Source organism: Mobula hypostoma, chromosome 4 (assembly GCF_963921235.1).
Source record: "Mobula hypostoma chromosome 4, sMobHyp1.1, whole genome shotgun sequence".
Taxonomy (NCBI): Eukaryota; Metazoa; Chordata; class Chondrichthyes; order Myliobatiformes; family Myliobatidae; genus Mobula; species Mobula hypostoma.
This window is the reverse complement of record NC_086100.1, coordinates 166,023,770-166,043,354: the sequence shown is the minus strand read 5'-3', so window position 1 is coordinate 166,043,354 and position 19,585 is coordinate 166,023,770. Positions and strand designations below refer to the sequence as shown.

At 42.5% G+C, this 19,585-nt stretch overlaps 1 protein-coding gene across 9 annotated transcripts in view; it reads left to right on the top strand.

Annotated features, from left to right (window-relative positions):
* The window catches only part of stpg2 (sperm-tail PG-rich repeat containing 2), a 751,871-nt gene that overhangs the window by 131,341 nt on the left and 600,945 nt on the right, over positions 1-19,585 (top strand). For all 9 annotated transcript variants that reach the window (XR_010017760.1, XR_010017759.1, XM_063046887.1 and 6 more), the window contains one exon: positions 11,228-11,387. Coding sequence is in view for 7 of the 9 variants with exons in the window: in XM_063046887.1 (XP_062902957.1) it covers positions 11,228-11,387 (160 nt within the window). In the remaining 2 variants the exon portion in view is untranslated. The remainder of the gene's footprint in view (positions 1-11,227; positions 11,388-19,585) is intronic.

Genomic DNA, 19,585 nt, shown 5'->3' with positions numbered 1-19,585 from the left:
ATAATAGAAACCAAAGAAGCAGGAAAATCATCCTTTTTAGTACCTCTGGCCCTCCTTGTATCCATAATGAAAGAACGTCACACTTAAAAAAGAAGTTTCAAGACAGGTTGGAAATAGTAAGATAATTAGAGTTGGAGCAACGGCAGATTGCTGTTACTCCATCAGCCACCACCAGGAACATCCCTCAATTTCTGATTTACCATTACAGTCCACCCCAACTTTATTAGCCATCAAATGTTCCTCACACAGTTAACCCTTTCATTCCTTGATTCATTCTTGTAAACCTTTTCTGGACCCTCTCCAATACCAGCACATCATTTTTTTTTAGATAAATGCCCAAAACTTAACATACTATCACTACCATGATCCAAATCCTAACACTCCTTCGAACTGAATTATTTTCTCTCTCAATTTTGCACTAGTGTTGTTATGTTTATTTTTTTGTTTAGTTTACACATGTGTAAGTTGTGTATAATTTATGTTAATTTAATTCTGTGTTAATTTATGCTTGTCCTCATCTTGTAATGTACTGTGGGCTGCTGCTGCAAAAAGCTAATGTTCTTGGCATGAAAACAACAATGACAGCAACGAATCTGCATTTGAACAACATAGTTTTAATCATGGTTCCCATTGCAGGTGCAAGCATTTAATTCTGGATTTAAATTCAACAACTCTCAAAGAGAGATTTGGACTCATGTCAACAGATTATTAGTCCAGACCTGTGGATTGCTAGTGTAAGAACATAGTCACTACTGCTCTCTTACTGAAGATTAAGGGCTAAGTGTAATGTAGAGGTTAGCATGTCGTTTTACAGCACTATTCATAAAATGAGATTGCCATTCCCACCACTGTCTGTACGGAGTTTGTATGTTCTCCCTGTGACTGCGCGAGTTTCCTCTGGGTTCTCCAGTTCCCTCCCACATTCCAAAGATGTATGGGTTAGTAAATTGTGGACATGCCATGATGGCATCAGAAGAGTGGCAACACTTGTGGGTTGCCCAGCGCAATCCACACTGATTAGATTTGATGTAAATGAGGCATTTCACTGTATGTTTCAATGTTTTGATGTACATGTGATAAATGAAGCTGATCTTTCTTCTTTCTTCGAAGTGCACAAGATGCAGAGCTGATTTATTCAGGTAAACAGAGAAAAACGGTTTGTGTCTGATGGGAGCAGATTAAAAATGGACATCACCTTAAAGTGGAATTGGGTTCTTGAAAGCTGATGTCAAGAAACTATTCCTCAGGAGAAACAGAAACACAAGAAAATCTGCAGATGCTGTAAATCCAAAGTAACACACACAAAATGCTGGAAGAACTCAGCAAGCCAGGCAGCATCTATGGAAAAGAGTAACAGTTGACGTTTCAGGAAGAGACACTTCATCAGGACTGGAAAGGAAGGAGGAAAGCCAGAATTTTGTCTGAGTTCCTTATTTATTTAGAGATAGAGCATGGAACAGGCCCTTCCAGCTCAATGAGTTGCACCTCTCAGCAACCCACCTATTTGACGCCAGCAAGGCAAATTACAATGACCAATTAATCTACCAACTGGTATCTCTTTGGACTGTGGGAGGAAGCTGGAGTAGCCGGAGGAAACCCACGCACTATTAAAGAGGACACCTTGTATCTGGTGCCAAACTTGAATCTTGAACTCCGGAACATCCCAAGCTTAATAATGACCCACTAACTGCTGTGCTACCTTGCATCCTTTCAGAATTGTAAGGCTGGAACTCTTCACCACAAGAGAACTTTTCAGGCTATACCTGCATTTATTATTTTGAGACTCAAATTGAAATTCGATGGAGTATGAAGGGCTGCAGAATCTAAAAGGGTGTATGCTGTTCCCTTTTGGATATTTCACCATTGAATGAAGGAGCACGGCAGAATGGCCTGCTCCTGATCCAATGTTTTATACTGAAAGGAAGAACATTACTACTATGTCGACTCAGGCCTAGGGGGCCGGCATCGGGCACGATGACGCACTCTCCACTTCTCCCTCTCCCTCATCAGTGTGTTCAGTTCATCTACATTAGCCGCGCCGCTGTCTTCTAGGAGCGTGTTGACCATAGTCTTGGGAGGGCGCCCAGGGTTCATCCTCCCATACTTGGACTCCCATATGATGACTAGGCTGGCAGGTAGCTCGCGGTGGCGTAGACAGTGCCCCGCTAGTTGCAGTCTTCTCGCCTCGATTTTAGTGGTGAGCATCGGTAGGTCGTCATAGAGCTCGACGTTCATCATGTGCTGTTGCCAACTCACATCAAGAGCCATTCAAAGCATTCATGTATAGCAACCATCTAGAGATTTTCGCATCGTCTTGGTGAGTGTCCACGTCTTGCATCCGTACGTGAGAATGGACTCTATGACTGTCATGAAGATCCTCTTTTTAAGCCCTCTGGTCAGGTTCGACTTCCAGATGTCCTTCATGTCATTCATAGCCCTCCATGCCAGCGCCTTCCGTATCTTTACGTCCTTCTCCGAACTCATCATTCTTGACCCGAGGTACTTGTAGTCAAAGACTTTCTTAATGGTATCATTCTCTACGGTCTTGAGAGTACCTTTGTCACAGTTAAATGCCATGTACTCTGTCTTTTTAGCGTTTAGGTGAAGTCCAACTTTAGTGCACTCAAACTTTATTGCTAAATTCCTCCAATCATGTATAATCCCGCTCATCCTTGATTCCCTTAATATCCAATATTCCATTGATCTCTATTTTGAAGGAACTCATTGACTGACTCTTTACAGCCCTCTGGGGTAAAAAATTCCATAGATACGTCACAATTTTAAATTGGTAAATTGTATTATTATTGCCACATCTACTGAGGTACAGTGGAAATCTTTGCTTTCATGCCATCCAGACACATCATTTTTAGGTGGTACAGGGTACTAACTTGAGATACATCCATACTGATCATTTCAAGGTAGTACAATATGAGGATGCAGAATAAAGTGCTACAGTTACAGAGGGAGTGCAGTGCAGACGGACAAATAGGTGCAAAGTCATAATGAGGTAGATTGTGAGGTGAAGAGTTCATCCTCTTGTACAGTTTTCCTTTATTGAATCGTCCCAATTTAATAGTCTTATAACCATTGGATAGAAGTTCTCCTTGAGCCTGGTGGGACGTGCTTTCAGGCTTTTGTAACTTCTGCCTGATGACATGGGGTAGAAGAGAGAATGTCCAGGATGGGCATTCTAATTATGTAGATCGCTTTACTGAGGCAGTAAGAAGTGTATCCTTCTGTGAGTAAATGTGCAGAAAGCAGCAATTGTCAATTGCTTTGAGTGTAGACCTTTTAACCATCAGAAGTTAGGACAATTCCTTTACACCGGGAGTCGGTAATTGAAGACCAACAATGGAGCAATAAAATCAAGACCTACTGTATATCTTAAACACTTATAGTATCAGTGGAGGGCTCGACTTTCGGAAATTCTGAAAAGAATTGTGTAAATTAATGCATTACGTTAATTTACAAAAAAGTGAACAAGCCATGTACCCACAGAATCTTTATTTCCTTGCTGTATGCATGAAAATTGTTTTTTCTCTCTCTCTGTAATGGGATGTGATTGAAATCATTTTCAAGTTGAATTACATCTCTCTGGAAATGTGATCAGGCATTTCTGGTCCTGCCAGAGAAATTGGTGCACGATGTTTCCAGAAGTAGTCACTTGGGTGTTAGCAAAACAATTATGGTTCTTTAGCACCACTTCAAGTATTGAATTATTGCAGGATTTAGGCATCGTTTGTAAAGCCAGCATTAATTACCCACCCCTAAATGCCCTCGAACTCAGGAGGCAGTTAAAACTACACTGGCATCACATACAGACCAGAATGGGCCAGGACACCGAGTTTCCTTCCCTGAAGAACATTAGTGAATGAGATGTTAGATTAGATCAGTTTATTGCCATAAACACTAGGGTACAATAAAATTCCTGGCTCTTGTGAGGTTTGTAGAATAAACAGTATACATGGTAATAATAAATACAACAATAAATACTGCAATGAAGACAAAACAGCAAAACTACAAACATAGGCTTTAAATAGTTTCATGGTTACTGTTAGTAAAACAAATCCTAATTCCAGATTTATTTGATATTGTGAATTTAAATTCCCATTTACTGTGGTGGAATGTGCTTGTGTTTCTGGATCACTGATACAGAATCCTGGCTGCTTGCTCAGTAATTTATCTGCTCTGCTATTTCACTCTACATACCTTATCCTTTGGACAACAACTCTTCCTTTCATACCCTAACCCCCATCCTCAACCCAATTCCCTGAGCAGTTCTGGTCCTACTTTGATCAGTTCTAGTGCCTACTTAACAACGACTATATTAGACCCCAACTCTAATGTATCAATTTCCTTGAATTCCAATGTCAATGAACTCCTTAATATCAATTTAGCCTAGTCATGCAAAGTCCTTGATATTCCATTCCCTGAACCTCCAACCTGACTGATCAGGCACCTGACCATCATCCCTCCCTTTCACCCGACACCCAGTCCTGTACCCCAACACCCCCATCCAACACTATTACCATAGAAGACTGCAGATGCTGAAATTCTGAGTGACCCACGAAGTGCTGGTGTAACTCTGCAGATTCATTTGGACCCTTCAGTCTAGACGATGGGTCGCGACCTGAAACATCGACTCTGTTTTCATCCATAGATTCTGCATGGTTTGCTGAATTCCTCCAGTGCTTTGTGTGCTGCACCTTATTACCCTCCTTACCCAGTGACTAAGGAAGCCTAGAGTCATCGAACCACTGGCCCTTTGCTCAAATCATCCATGTTGATTGCCCAGCAATCTACCTATGTTTGGCTTATAGCTCTCCTAACCATGCACTATTCCAGATGGCTTTTAAATTTTGCCTGCTATGTTCCAAGTATGCACCACCCTTTGCCTGATGCCGCTTTTAAATCTCTCACTTCTGAACTTAAACTGATGACCTCTTGTTTTAAGTACATCCTCCCTGAGGAGAAGACTAGGTGCTTTCACTGTGTCTACGCCAAAAAAAAAACCTTCTCACATATATTTTGCAAGAGAAAATTATTATTTCAGATCCCAGACATTTTGAAAGTGATTTGTGAATTTCTGCTACCCAACGTGCTATAATGGCGAGGGGGGGTCAGCTGTATTTCCATTCTGGGTTCTTATTGATTAAACTAGATTTTACTGTGCCTGGAATTGAAATGCTGGCATTCCAAAACATAAATTTTCCTGATTTTGTATCTGATCCACAAAGCGTTTTGAGATGAAATTTTGAAACTTAGAAAAGTATAAAGTTGAAAGCAGTTATCACAGCTCCAAATATAATTTAAACATTCTGTTTGTGGGTGTGCAATTTTAGCTGCTTTAATTTAGAAAGAAAAAGCACGGTTTATGTTAATTGTGCGACAATTACCAGTAACGCTGAAGATTTGGGTACGGGGAGTTATTGAAGTTTACGGTGGTGATCACATGACCAAATCAGCCACCAGAGGAATGTCTGTTGCAGATGTAAGAGGGCACTCAGCAATTACCACTGCTTTTGGTAAAATATATGTGCAAAATAATTAGTTATATAATGGCAACAAATTCTTAATATGTTCTCTTCTAAGTGAAATGACCTGGCTGATTGACATAAACTATAATTTTGAAAATGTGGTTTGTTGATACTTGTGATGCTTGTAAAGATTTGCACTGTCCCCAGCATAAAATCGCCTGATAGGTTAAGTGAGACTTAGACTGAGGCTCAGGTAGCATCTATGGAAAAGAGTAAACAGTTGACATTTCAAGCCCTGACCCTTCATGAGGACTGGAAAAAAAGATGAGAAATCAGAGCAAGAAGTTGGAGGGAGGGGAGAAAGAAGTGCAAGGTGGTATGTGAGAGGTGAAGTAAAGAGCTAGGAAGCTGATCGGTGAAGGAGATAAAGTGTTGGAGAAGGAGGAATCTGATTAGAGAGGAAAGAAGACCATGGAAGAATGGGAAGGGGGAGGAGCACCAGAGGGAGATGATGTGCAGGTAAGGAGATAAGGTGAGAGAGGAATATGGGAATGGGGAATGGTGAAAGTGGGGGTGGGGGAACAATTACTAGAAGTTCAAGAAATCGATGTTCATGCCATCAGGTTGGATGCTAACCAGAGGGTTGCTCCTCCAACCTGAGTATGGCCTCATCGTAACAGTATGGGAGGCCATAGACTGACATGTTGCAATGGGAATGGGAAATCGAATTGAAATGGGTGCCCACTGGGAGATCCTGCTTTTTCTGGTGGATGGAGTGTAGGTGCTTAGAGAAGCGGTCTCCCAATCTATGTTGGGTCTCACCGATATTCAGGAGGCCACACCAGGAGCACTGGATACAGTAGATGATCCCAACAGACTCAGGTGAAGTGTCGCCTCGCCTGCAAAGACTGTTGGGGGCCCTGAATGGTAGTGAGGGAGGAGGTTTCCCCGTCCCAGTTTCACCTATCACCTACCACCTTGTACTTCTCCCCTCCCCCACCTTCTTGCTCTAACCTCTCATCTTTTTTCCAGTCCTGATGAAGGGTCTTGATCTGAAACTTGACTGTTTACTCTTTTCCATAGATGCTGCCTGACCTGCAGAGTTCCTCCAGCATTTTGTGTGTGTTGCTTGGATTTCCTGCATCTGCGGACTTCTTCATACCTAGGGCTGAGGCTAATTCACTGATGACAGAAAATTGCAACTTGCCCTTTCACAGCTAACCTATGATGGTCTGCATCACCAAAATTCAACAGTATGATGGTGTCTTCAATCTCTGGGCACAGTGTGAGATGCTATAAATTAATACTGGAATATGATTTGTGCCTTAGTCTCACTTGGTTTTACTGATGGAAATCAGAAAAATCTCAGGCATCAATACAACTATTTGGTTCTGCCAAGAAGTTTCTGGCTTGCTTACAGACGCTAATAAATTCTGGCAGTGGTTTTACTGCTTTAACTCCTAAGACAGAGAAAGATGCCATTAACCCCATTGACTCTTGCGCCAGGTTCCAGGGAAAGAAATCCAGTAGTACCATTTCCCCCTCTCTTTATCTCCCTGTCAACTGCTCCTTATTTTTCCCTCACTTGCATTTTTGCCACTAACTGACACTAGAGGTACTTTACAGCGGTCAGTTAATCTACAGCGCCCTGGGGTAACCCATATGGTTACAGGGAGAACATGCAAACTCCACACAGACAGCACCAGCTCAAAACCGGATTGCTGGACCTCTGACGCAGCAGTACTGACTTCTCTTTCGTTCTGTCACTCTACATAATGATTTTAAAATGATTTAAAAATTATTCTGAAATGCTGATTTATGAAACTTTTTAAGATAAGAGTTATGGAGTTATACAGCATAGAAACAGGCCCTTTGGCCCAACTAGCCCATGCGGACAAAATTGCCCATTTGATTGTGATTGGCCCATATCCCTTTAAACCTTTCTTTTCTTATACCTGCCCAAGTGTCTTTTAAGCATTGTTACTGTACCCACCTCCACCACTTTATCTAATAGCTCGATCTATATACCTAGCACACTCTGTGTGAAAAAGCAATGAGATTTTACTATGCTTCTGCAAAACACTTCATATAAATTTGTTTTATTGATTAATTTTCTATCTTCAGTCTTCGTTGGCTTCTGAATTCAATACTTGCTAATGGAGATGCAGTCTGAAGCATTTGACTCTACTGGAATTCTATAACAGGACTAGACTCAGAGGCATGATTTACAGGGAGAGGGTGGACAGGCTGGGACTTTTATTGGAGTGTAGTAGACTGAGAGGTGACTGAATAGAGGTGTATAAGATGATGAGGGACAGAGATGGGTTGAATGCACCAGGTCTATTTCCCAGTGAAAGGGAAATAAAAACTAGAGGGCGTAGGTTTAAGATGAGAGGTAAAAGATTTAAAAGGGACCCATGAGCCAACTTCTTCATGCATGAGTGTTGCATCTGGGGAATGAGCGCAGAGAAAGTGGTTGAAGCAGGTGCAATAAGAACATTCAAGAGACACTTGAATAAGTAAACACAAGAGTTTTGCAGTAGTTTTTCTAATTGGAGGAGTGACCAATCAGCAAGAGGGATTCATTAGAATAAGAATAATTGGAATGCAAGCAGAGTGTCCGTTCTTGTGAGTGTGCCAGTCTTTTAGAGTGGCTTTGGCTCATCAGGCTTAGGTGACACCAGGTTTGGGGGAGGTAGATCGTCTTGTAAGTCTCTCGCCCTCCCCCTCTCTCCCCCTCCCCCTCTCTCCCCCTCCCCCTCTCTCCCCCTCCCCCTCTCTCCCCCTCCCCCTCTCTCCCCCTCCCCCTCTCTCCCCCTCTCTCTCCCTCTCTCTCCCTCTCTCTCCCTCTCTCTCCCCCTCTTTCCCCCCCTCCCTCTCTCCCCCTCCCTCTCTCCCCCTCCCTCTCTCCCCCTCCCTCTCTCCCCCTCCCTCTCTCCCCCTCCCTCTCTCCCCCTCCCTCTCTCCCCCTCTCTCTCCCTCCCCCATTTGTTCATTCCTCATCTGTTAGGGCATAGTAGGTGAGTGAGAATGGCTCCAGGGGCAATGTTTTGTACTCTGTGTGGGATAAACACATCTGCACCAGAGTGCTGATGAGATGGCTTTTTAGAGCAGCTTGTGGCTATGCCCAATAGGAATCAGCTGTTCTGGATTGGGTGTTATGGAATGAACCAGAATTGATTAGTGGACTTAAGGTAAAAGAACCTTTAGGGGAAAATGATCATATTATGATTGAATTCACTCTGAATTTTGAGAAAGAGAAGATAAAGTCAGATGTATCAGATTTACAGTGGAGTAAAGGGGATTACAGAGGCATGAGAGAAGAGTTGGCCAAATTGATTGGAAAAGAACACTGGCAGGGATAATGGCAGAGCAGCAATAGCTGGAGTGTCTGGAAGCAATTTGGAAGGTACAGGTTATATACAGCAAAAGAGGAAGAAATATTCCCAAGGCATGAGACACAACTGTGGCTAACAAGAGAAGTTGAAGCCAACATAAAAGCCAAAGAGAGGACCTAATTGAAACCTATGAAATGGTGAAAGGCCTTGATAGAGTGGACATGGAAAGGATTGTTTCCTGTGGTGGGAGAGTCTAAGACCAGAGGACATAACCTCATAATAGAGGGTGTCCTTTTAGAATGGAGAAGAGGAGGAATTTCTTTATCCAGAGAGTGGAAAATTGGTGGGATTTGTTACCATAGGCAGCTGTGGAGGCCAAGTCTGTCTGTATATTTAAGGTTGAGATTGATAGATTCTTGATTGAAAAGGGCATGGAGGGATACAGGGAGAAGGAAAAATGGAACAGCCATGACGAAATGGTGGAGCAGACTCGATGGGCTGAATGGCCTAATTCTGTTCCTAAGTTGTATGGGCTGAAGAGATTCTGCAGATGCTGGAAATGTAGAGTAACACACACGGAATGCTGGAGGAACTCAGCAGTTCAAGCAGCATCTATGAATTTAGATAAACAGTCGATGTTTCAGGCCGAGACCCTTCATCAGAACTTGAAAGGAAAGGGGAAGTTACCAGAATAAGAAGGTGAGCGGAAGGGAAGGAAGACACTGGAAGGTGATAGGCGAAACCAGGTGGGTGGGGGAGGGAGAATGGAGTAAGGGGCTGAGATATAATAGATGGAGAAGAAGGAAGCTGATTGGAGAGGAGGGTGGACCATGGGAGGTGATATGCATGTTAGGAGAAGGGGTAGGAGCCAGAGAGGGAAATTGAAGAAGAGGGAATGGGGAGGGGGAAAAAGAATTACCAGAGGTTGGAGTACTGGAAGTTGCACTCCTCCCTCATCTCCAAATAAATAGTCCAGATGAAGGGTCTCGGCCCGAAGTGTTGGCTGTACTGTTTTCCATAGATACTGCCTGGCCTGCTGGGTTCCTCCAGCATTTTGTGTGTGTTGCTAAAGATGTGCTTCCTCTCCATGGACAGCATTTATTCTTAAAATGGCACCTCTTGCTCAGACAGCAGTGAATACTTGCTGATTGTGGAAGTCCAGTGCGAGTGATGATTGAAGAGTTTATCCCTCCTTATCTCAACAGCCATCTCTACCATTTATGTCATTCAGACTCGTCACGTCTTCACAAGATTACAGCCATCCCCTTTGCTTCCTCCCCCCTTACCCCTTCTCTGCACGTTAAAACAAGACCATAAAATAAGATATAGGAATGGAATCAGGCTAGTTGGCCCATCGTGTCTGCTCTGCCATTCAATCATGTCTGATTTTTTTTAACCCTATTCTCCTGCCTTCTCCCCATAACCTCTAACCCCTTTACTGTCAAGAACCTATCGATTTTTGCCTTAAAAAAAACTCATTGCCTTGGCTTCCACAATCATTCATGGCAGCAAATTCCATAGATTTACTAACACTCTGGCTGAATAATTTCCTCCTCATCTTAGTTTTAAAGGGCTGTCTGTTTATTCCCTCAGATCCTGGACTATCCTCCTAACGGAAGTACCTACTCCACATCCACTCTGCCCAGGCCTTTCAGTATTCAGTATGTTTCAATGAGCTCCTTCCCCTCATCTTTCAGAACTCCATCAAGTGTGACTTGTAACTTTTCCTCGGTTGTTGCCTTGAAACATTAAAACGGTTTTCCTCTCCGTAGATGTTTCTTGACCCGCTGAGCATCTCGATCCTTTTTCTGTCTCTGTTTTCAGTATCTTGTTTTCAGTTTCTTTCTTTGGAACATCGAGCAGTACAGCACTGGAGAGGTTATTCGGTTGGCAATGCTGTGCTGATCTCAATATCAATTTATTCTAAATGTCCTCCTGTGTATCATCCATATCCCCGCATTCCCTTCATATTTATGTCTCTATCTAAAGGCTTCTTAAATGCCATAAAACTGCCTGCTTCTACTACGAACCTTGGTAACCCATTTCAGCCACTGAAATGTGTAAAAGACTTTAAACTTAGTCCTTTTAACCTGAAGAGCATATCATTTGCTGGGCTGTGATCTGAATTTGATCCTTTTAAGTTGATCATCAGGATGCTGAACTGAACCAGCGATAGGGCCGAATAAACTGATTTTCACTTCATTGACTTTTATCAACAGTTAAACTGCCAGCCATATGATATCTGTATTGTCGCTATTTTCTGACTGTCTTCCCATTTGTTAATGTGGAAATTTCTCTTCTTTATTATTGTTACCTCCCACAGTTTGTATCTGCAGATTTTTTAGGCCTTGGGCTATTTAATATGGTGGCAAATGCAACACAGCTGGTAATTTTTTCTCTCTATCACACCAGAGGTTTCTATCAGAGAAGTCAATCACCCCAGCTCCTGGATCGTATGATGATCCACGTACAGCTCTACAGACCTTGAAGAGGATCTCGACAAAGGGTAACAGCCCTTTTGGTCACAACGCAGTAAGGTTCGCAGAGGGTCTACGGACAGTCAGTGAACCAGGTCAGTAGCCACACTCAGAAGGAAGGTTTGAATTTGTTTCTTTCATCAGTGATTTAAAAATGATCCAGTTTAAAGTTGAGTTTATTCTCATATACGTAAGTACATGTATGCACAGGTGCAATGCAAAACTTGCAGCAGGCATATGGCATCATATAAGCAGCATTCACAAGAAAAGAATACATTAAACATAAATTAAACAGAATTTTACAAGAAAGAACACAACTAGAACGAAGAAACAAGGTCCATTTTAAGACCATAAGACCATTAGTTATAGGAGCCGAATTAGGCCACTTAGCCCATGAAGTCTGCTCCGACATTTCATCGTGGCTGATCCATTTTCCCTTTCAGCCCCAATCTCCTGCCTTCTCCCCCACATCCCTTCATACCCTGACTAATTAAGAATCTATCAATCTCTGCCTTAAATATGCCTAATGACTTGGCCTTCACAGTTGCCTGTGGCAAAGAATTCCACAGATTCACCACTCTTTAGCTAAATAAATTCCTCCTCATCTCTGTTCTAAAGGGCCGCCCCTCTATTTTGAGCCTGTGTCCTCAGGTCATAGACTCTCATACCATAAGAATCATCTCAACCTGCAAACTAACCTTCAGGGAATCCTACACATGGACTCCCAAATACCTTTCTACCTCTGATTCTTGAAGTTTCTTTCCATTTAGAAAATAGTCCACCTCTCCAACATTGTTTTCCAGTTGTCTAATATACACTCTCGCCTCTCTTCTGCACTTTATGTAGCTGATGAAACTTCTGGTATCCCCTTTAATATTATTGACTAGCTTACGTGCATATTCCATCTTTACCTTTTATGCCCTCTCTTTGGTTTTTATGTTGGCTTTGACTTCTCTTGTTAGCCACTGTAGTTTCATCTTTCCTTTAAAATACTTTTTCCTTATGAGAATAGGTTGAGTGAACTCGGCCTTTTCTCCTTGGAGTGATGGAGAATGAGAGGTGACCTGATAGAGGTCTATAAGATGACGAGAGGCATTGATTGTGTGGATCACTGGAGGCTTTTTCCCAGCGCGAAAATGGCTAACATGAGGGGGCATAGTTTTAAGGTGATTGAAAGTAGGGGGATGTCAGAGGTAACTTTTTCCAGACAGAGAGTGGTTGGTGTATGGAATGCACTACCAGTGACAGTGGTAGAGGTGGATACAATAGACTCTTAGATAGGTATATGGAGCTTCGAAAAGTAGAGGGCTATGCACTAGGGAAATTCTAGGCAGTTTCTGGAGTAGGTTATATGGTCAGCACAACACTGTGGGCTGAAGGGCCTGTAATGTGCTATAGATTTCATTGTTTCTATGTTTTTTCTTTGGGATGTATAGATCCTGGGCCTTCCGAATTGCTTCCAGAACCTCAGTCCACTGGTACTCTGCCATCATCCTTGCCAATGTTCTTTTCCAAACAATTTTGGCCAGCTCCACTCTCATGCCTCTGTAATTCTCTTTACTCCATTGTAATACTGTTACAACTGAATTTAGCTTCTCCTTCTCAAATTGCAGTGTGAATTCTATCATATTATGATCACATTTTCCCTAAGGGTTCACTTACTTTAAGCTCTCTAATCAATTCTGGTTCATTGTACAACACCCAATCCAGAATAGCTGGACCCCTTTTGGGCTCAACTATGAGTTGCTCTAAAAAGCCATCTTGTGGGAATTCTAGAAATTCTTTTTCTTGGGATCCAGCACCAACCTGATTTTCCCAATCTACCTGCATATTGAAATGCCTTTTTGGCATGCATTTTCTTTCTCTTGTTGTAATTTGTAGACCATCCTTATCACTGTTTGGGGGTCTCTACATAACTCCCATCAGGGTCTTTTTACCCTTGTAGTTCCTTAGCTCTACCCACAACGATTCGACACCTTCCAAACCTATGTCACCTCTTTCTAATGATTTGATTTCTTTTTTTACCAACAGAGTCACACCTCCCCCTCTGCACACCTGCCTGTCCTTTCGATTCAATGTGTATCCTTAAACGTTAAGCTCCCAGTTATAATATTCTTTCAGACATGATTCAGTTATGCTCGCCACATCATACATGGCAACCTACAAGTTCATCTACCTTATTCCGTATGCTACGTCCATTCAAATATTACACATTCAGTTCTGTATTCAATCTTTTTGATATTGTCAGCCTTTTACATTGCAACTCATCCTGTTGACTGCAATTTTGCCCTATCTTCAGTCTCTCCTGGCTAGCAGTCTCATTACACATTGCTTTTGTTTGTAAACTAACTACCTCATCCTCAGCACAATCACTTTGGTTCCCATCCCCCTGCCAAATTTGGTTAAACCCTCCTGAACAACACTAGCAAGGATATTGGTTCCCTTTGGGTTCAAGTGTACGTACCTTCCCCAGAAGAGATCCCAATGATCAATAAATCTGAACCCTTGCCACCTGCACCAGTTCCTCAGTCGCGCATTCATCTGCCAAATCATCCTATTCTTACCTTGACTGATGCATGTGACGGGCAGCAATCAAAAGATTACTACCCTGGAGGTCCTATTTTTCAGTTTTTACCTAGTTCCCTAAGATCTCTCTTCAGGATCTCCTCACCTTTTCTACCTCTGCCATTGGTACCAATATGTACCAAAACTTCTGGCTGCTCACCCTCCCTCTTTAGAATGCCCTGGACCTGATCTGAGACATCCTAAACTCTGGCACCTGGAAGGCAGCATACCATCCACGTGTCTTTATCGCACCCACATAATTTTGTGTCTGTTCCTCTGACTATGGAATCTGCAGTCCTCTTCACCTCTCTTCCTTTCTGAGCCTCAGCACCAGACTCAGTGACAGAGACCCAGTCACTGAGGTTCTCCCGGTAGGCCGTCCCCCTGAACAATATCTAAAGTGGTATATTTATTATTGAGGGGAATGTCTACCGGTGTACTCTGCACTGCCTGTGCACCTCCCTCCCTTTTCCTGACAGTCACCCAGTTATCTGTCTCCTGCAACCTAGGGGTGACTACCTCCCTGTAGCTCCTGTCTATCAGTTCCTCAGTCTCCTGTTTAAGCCAAGAGTGATTGAGCTGCAGCTCCAGTTATTAAACACGTTCTCTGAGGAGTAGCAGCTCGGTTCACTTGATGTCTCTGTGTTTATCCAGGAGACGGGAAGTCTCCTAGAATTCCCACCTCTCACACATGGTATAAAACACTGCTCCTGGAGCCATTCTGACTAGACTACTATGCCCTAACAGACGAGGAATGAACAATTCAGAAGAAAAAGAGAAATTTACCAGATACTTCACTCAAGCCCGATTTCGCCAAAGCCACTCTAAGCACTGGCACACTCACAACAATGTCCACTCCAAGAAGGGCTGCTCTGCTTGCATTTGCATTATTTTTATTTGCCCTTTCTGATGAATCCTGCTCAGTGATTGGTCACCGTCTGAAAAACTGCCGAGAAGTTCTGCTTTTTGAGTCTTGAATGCGGACCTGATTGAAAAGATAGTTCTCTTCATGCACTTTCGCTCAGCAATTGGTTGCAGTCCAACTCCCTTTCAGTGCAAAGTGATCAAAGAGGTCATAGTGTTGCTAATCTGTAGTGATTAGGGCTGTGCAGATTGATCCAAGAACCAAATGGCTGAAGGGAAGTAGCTGTTCTTGAACCTGGTGGTGTGGGACTTTAGGCTTCTGAGGGTAGCCGTGAAAAAAATGACTTGGCTCGGATAATTGGGATCTTTGATGATAGATGTTGCCTTCCTGAGACAGCCCCCCATGTAGTACTATCAATTGTAGGGAGGGATGTGCCCCTGATATATTGGGTGGAGTCCACTACTCTGTGTAGCTTCTTAAATTCCTGTGCATTCAAATTGTCACACTAGACCATGATGCAATCATTCATGGTCTGATGATTTACCAGTCATAATTGAACTAAATCTCTCTCAAGAATGAGTTAATTCCACGAATAACTTGCTAAACAATGCTTTGGATCTAGTTTAGTATTTGATTCCATTGGGATTCTTCATGGAATATGTGTACCTGATATGGAATTAAGAGTATTCATTTGAACCAAAAGGTTGGGCTGACATTTCAGATTGCTTATCATGGAACTGAATGGTGCAATGGCCAGAATTCTTACATTACTCTGCATTCAATGAAAAAGAATAGCCAATTCCTAATGGCCCAAGTGTCATTGAGTACAGACATAATTGTAGTTCTGAAAGGATACTGTTTCGGTCATATCAATACAATCTTGTCCAGTTCCCTTACTTTATTTTGCTGATCTTTAAACTTTGAACTTTGATCTGTAAATATCAGCAGATTTCACAGTTAAGAGTTAGTATTTAAAACCTTCTACAATAGCTTATTCTGTATTGTATTAACAAATCTGCTGGCAGAATAGGTCAGTTCTTAAACCGGTATATCTTTTAGTATAATAGGGTGTTAATTAGAATTTCTGAGTGAGGAAAAGCATTGCTAGCAGCTGGAGAATGGTGATAAATATAAGGAGTGAGAGGTGAGAAATTTGTCTTTGGTTGCTAGTGGTAAACTCGTACAGCCTACTCAGTTATTTCAATTTGTAGATTCCCATTTTTACTTAAGACAACCTGATGCAAGAATTTACACACTTAATTTCCATGCACAGCAGAATATTAGCAGAATGCTTATGGCAGGAAAGATATTAGAGGGGAAAATGCAGGCAAATGGAACTAGCTTACCCTTTGACTATTAATATTCCTCATAAATGTTGCCTGGCCCACCAAGTTCCTCCAGCACTTTGTGTATTGGACGTTTTTGTCATTAAGGAAACATTAGACTGAAGGGCTTGTTTCCGTGCTGTATGACTCCATGACTCAAGATCCAAGATCAAGATTAAGATTAATATTAATTAAGATTAATATTTAAGATTACGCTTATTTATTACATGTACATTGAAACATAGAGTGAATTGCGTCGATCACATCAACAGCCAACACATCCAAGGCTATGCTAATAGCAGCCTGTATGTATTGGCACTTATTCTGATGCCAACATAGTATATACACAATGCTTGGCAGAACAACACAGAACACAACAAGCAACAAAATAACAACAGCAAAACAAGCTTCCTTCCCTCTCCCCCTACCCAACACACATACATAGTCTTCTAACCCTAACGTAGTCCATATTCTAAGACCATAAGACCTTGAGGCATAGGAGTAGAGTTAGGTTACTGGGCCCATTGTATCTGCTCTGCCATTCAACCATCGCTGATTTATTATCCCTCAAAACCCATTCTCCTGCCTTCTCCCTGTAACCTCTGATGCCCTTACTAATCAAGAACCTATCAATCCATAAGACCATAAGATATAGGAGCAGAAATAGACCATTGAGTCTGCTCCGCCATTCAATCATGGGTTGATCCAATTCTTCCAGTCATCACCACTCCCCTGCCTTCTCCGCATACCCTGTGATGCCCTGGCTAATCAAGAACTATCTATCTCTCCCTTAAATGCATCCAATGACTTGGCCTCCACTGCTGCTCGTGGTAACGAATTCCACAGATTTACCACCCTCTAACTAAAGTAATTTCTTCATATCTCTGTTCTAAATGGATGTCCTTCAATCCTGAAGTCGTGCCCTCTTGTCCTAGACTCCCCTACCATGGGAAATAACTTTGCCATATCTAATCTGTTTAGGCCTTTTAACATTCGGAATGTTTCTATGAGATACCCTCTCATTCTCCTGAACTCCAGGGAATACAGCCCAAGAGCTGTCAGATGTGCCTTATATGGTAACTCTTTCATTCCTGGAGTCTCCAATGTCAGTATATCCTTTCTAAAATAAGGAACCCAAAACTGCACACAATACTCCAGTGAGGTCTCATGAGTGCCTTATAGAGCCTCAACATCACATCCCTGCTCTTATATTCTATACCTTTAGAAATGAATGCCAACATTGCATTCAACTTCTTCACCACTGACTCACCCTGGAGGTTAATCTGTAGGGTATCCTGCACAAGGACTTCCAAGTCCCTTTGCATCTTTGCATTTTGAATTCTGTCCCCGTCTAAATAATAGTCTGCCCATTTATTTCTTCCACCAAAGTGCATGACTATACACTTTCCACCATTGTACTTCATTTGCCACTTCTTTGCCCATTTCCCTAAACTATCTAAGTCTCCCTGCAGGCTCTCTGTTTCCTCAACACTACCCACTCCTCCACGTATCTTTGTATCATCGGCAAATTTAGCCACAAATCTATTAATCCCATAGCCCAAATCATTGACATATATCATAAAAAGCAGCGGTCCCAACATTGACCCCTGTGGAACTCTGCTGGTAACTGGCAGAATAGGATCCCTTTATTCCGACTCTGTTTTCTGCTGATCAGTCAATGCTCCACCCATGCTAGTAACTCCCCTGTAATTTCATGGGCTCTTATCTTGCTGAACAGCCTCATGTGCGGGACCTTGTCAAAGACCTTCTGAAAATCCAAATCCCCCACATCTACTGCATCTCCTTTGTCTACCCTGCTTGTAATTTCCTCAAAAAATTGCAGTAGTTTAGTCAGGCAGGATTTTCCTTTCAGGAAACCATGCTGGATTTGGCCTATCTTGTCGTGTGCCTCCAGATACTCCATAATCTCATCCCTAACAATCGATTCCAACAACTTCCCACCGTTGATGTCAGGCTAACAGGGCTATAGTTTCCTTTCTATTGCCTCCCACCCTTCTTAAATAGCGGAGTAACATTTGCAATTTTCCAGTTATCTGATTCAATGCCAGAATCTATCAATTCTTGAAAGATCATTGTTAATGCCTCCGCAATCTCTCCAGCTACTTCCTTCAGAACCCAAGGGTGCATTCCAGGAGATTTATCCACCCTCAAACCATTAAGCTTCCCGAGCACCTTCTCAGTTGTAATTTTCACTGCACATACTTCACTTCCCTGATGCTCTTGAATGTCCAGTATACTGCAGATGTCTTCCACTGTGAAGACTAATGCAAAATACGCATTCAGTTCCTCTACCATCTCTGTGTCTCTCATTACAATATCTCCAGCGTCATTTTCTATTGGTCCTATATCTACCCTCAACTCTCTTTTACCCTTTATATGCTTACAAAAAGTCCCACTATAAATATACTCAATGACTTGACCTCCACAGCTGACTCTGGCAATGATTCCACAGATACACTATCCTCTGGCTAAAGAAATTCCTTCTCCTCACTGTTCCAAAAGTTCATCCCTCTATTCCGAGGCTGTACCCTCTAGTCCTAGACTCACCCACTTTAGGAAATATACTCTTCACATCCACTTCAACTAGGTCTTTCAATGAGATCGCCTTTTATTCTTCTTGTGACGAAAAACCAAGTTATCAGAAGATTGACGCTAATGACAGAGATAAGTGAGACAATGGAGAAACATTCAAAATGTTAATGAGGGAGGAGAGAGAGATAACGGAAAGAGACAACAATCCGAGTATTGACAGACCGATTGCTTTGAACCTGAACTGTTTGAAGTTTGATGGACAGGCGATACCCCAGCAGGGGGATAAAAAGAACAGGTTCGCTAAGGCAAGACACACACCACGAGATCACGAGATAACGAGACCCTGGAAGAGCAGTGTGCCCCCACAAGTTGGTGCGAGTTTGGAGGTCTGGTCGCGGGAACCGACCATACACGCACAGGGTGAAAAGGTACGATCGGCGGGAACCTGGTGTGTGTGTCCGCCCTTGCCTGGGTGCCGGGTTCACCACGGAAGAACGGTCGTATCCGGAACGGAGAGATCACAGTCAGTGACCACAGAAGACATTAAAAGGGTTCGCCCGAAAGCTAACTGCGAAGAACAAAGGTCTGTCTGAATCAGATTTGCATATTATCTCTCTCTCTCTCTCCAACGGCACAACAGCGATTACTGCGAACTGTACTAAGCTGAACTGAACTCTGCGTCACTTGAGACTGATCATTTTACCCCTAGACTGCGATAGAGGTTGTTTGATTCCTATTACCCTAGTTCTGTGTACATGTGTGTTTTATCATTGCTAATCTGTTGCATTCATATCCTTACGATTAGAGTACTGTGTTACTTATTTCTTTAATAAAACTTTCTTAGTTCCAGTAATCCAGACTCCAACTAAGTGGTCCATTTCTGCTGGTTTGGCAACCCAGTTACGGGGTACGTAACATTCTAAACTCCAGTGAGTACAGGCCTAGAGCCATCAAGCACCCCTCATACGTTAACCCCTTCATTCTG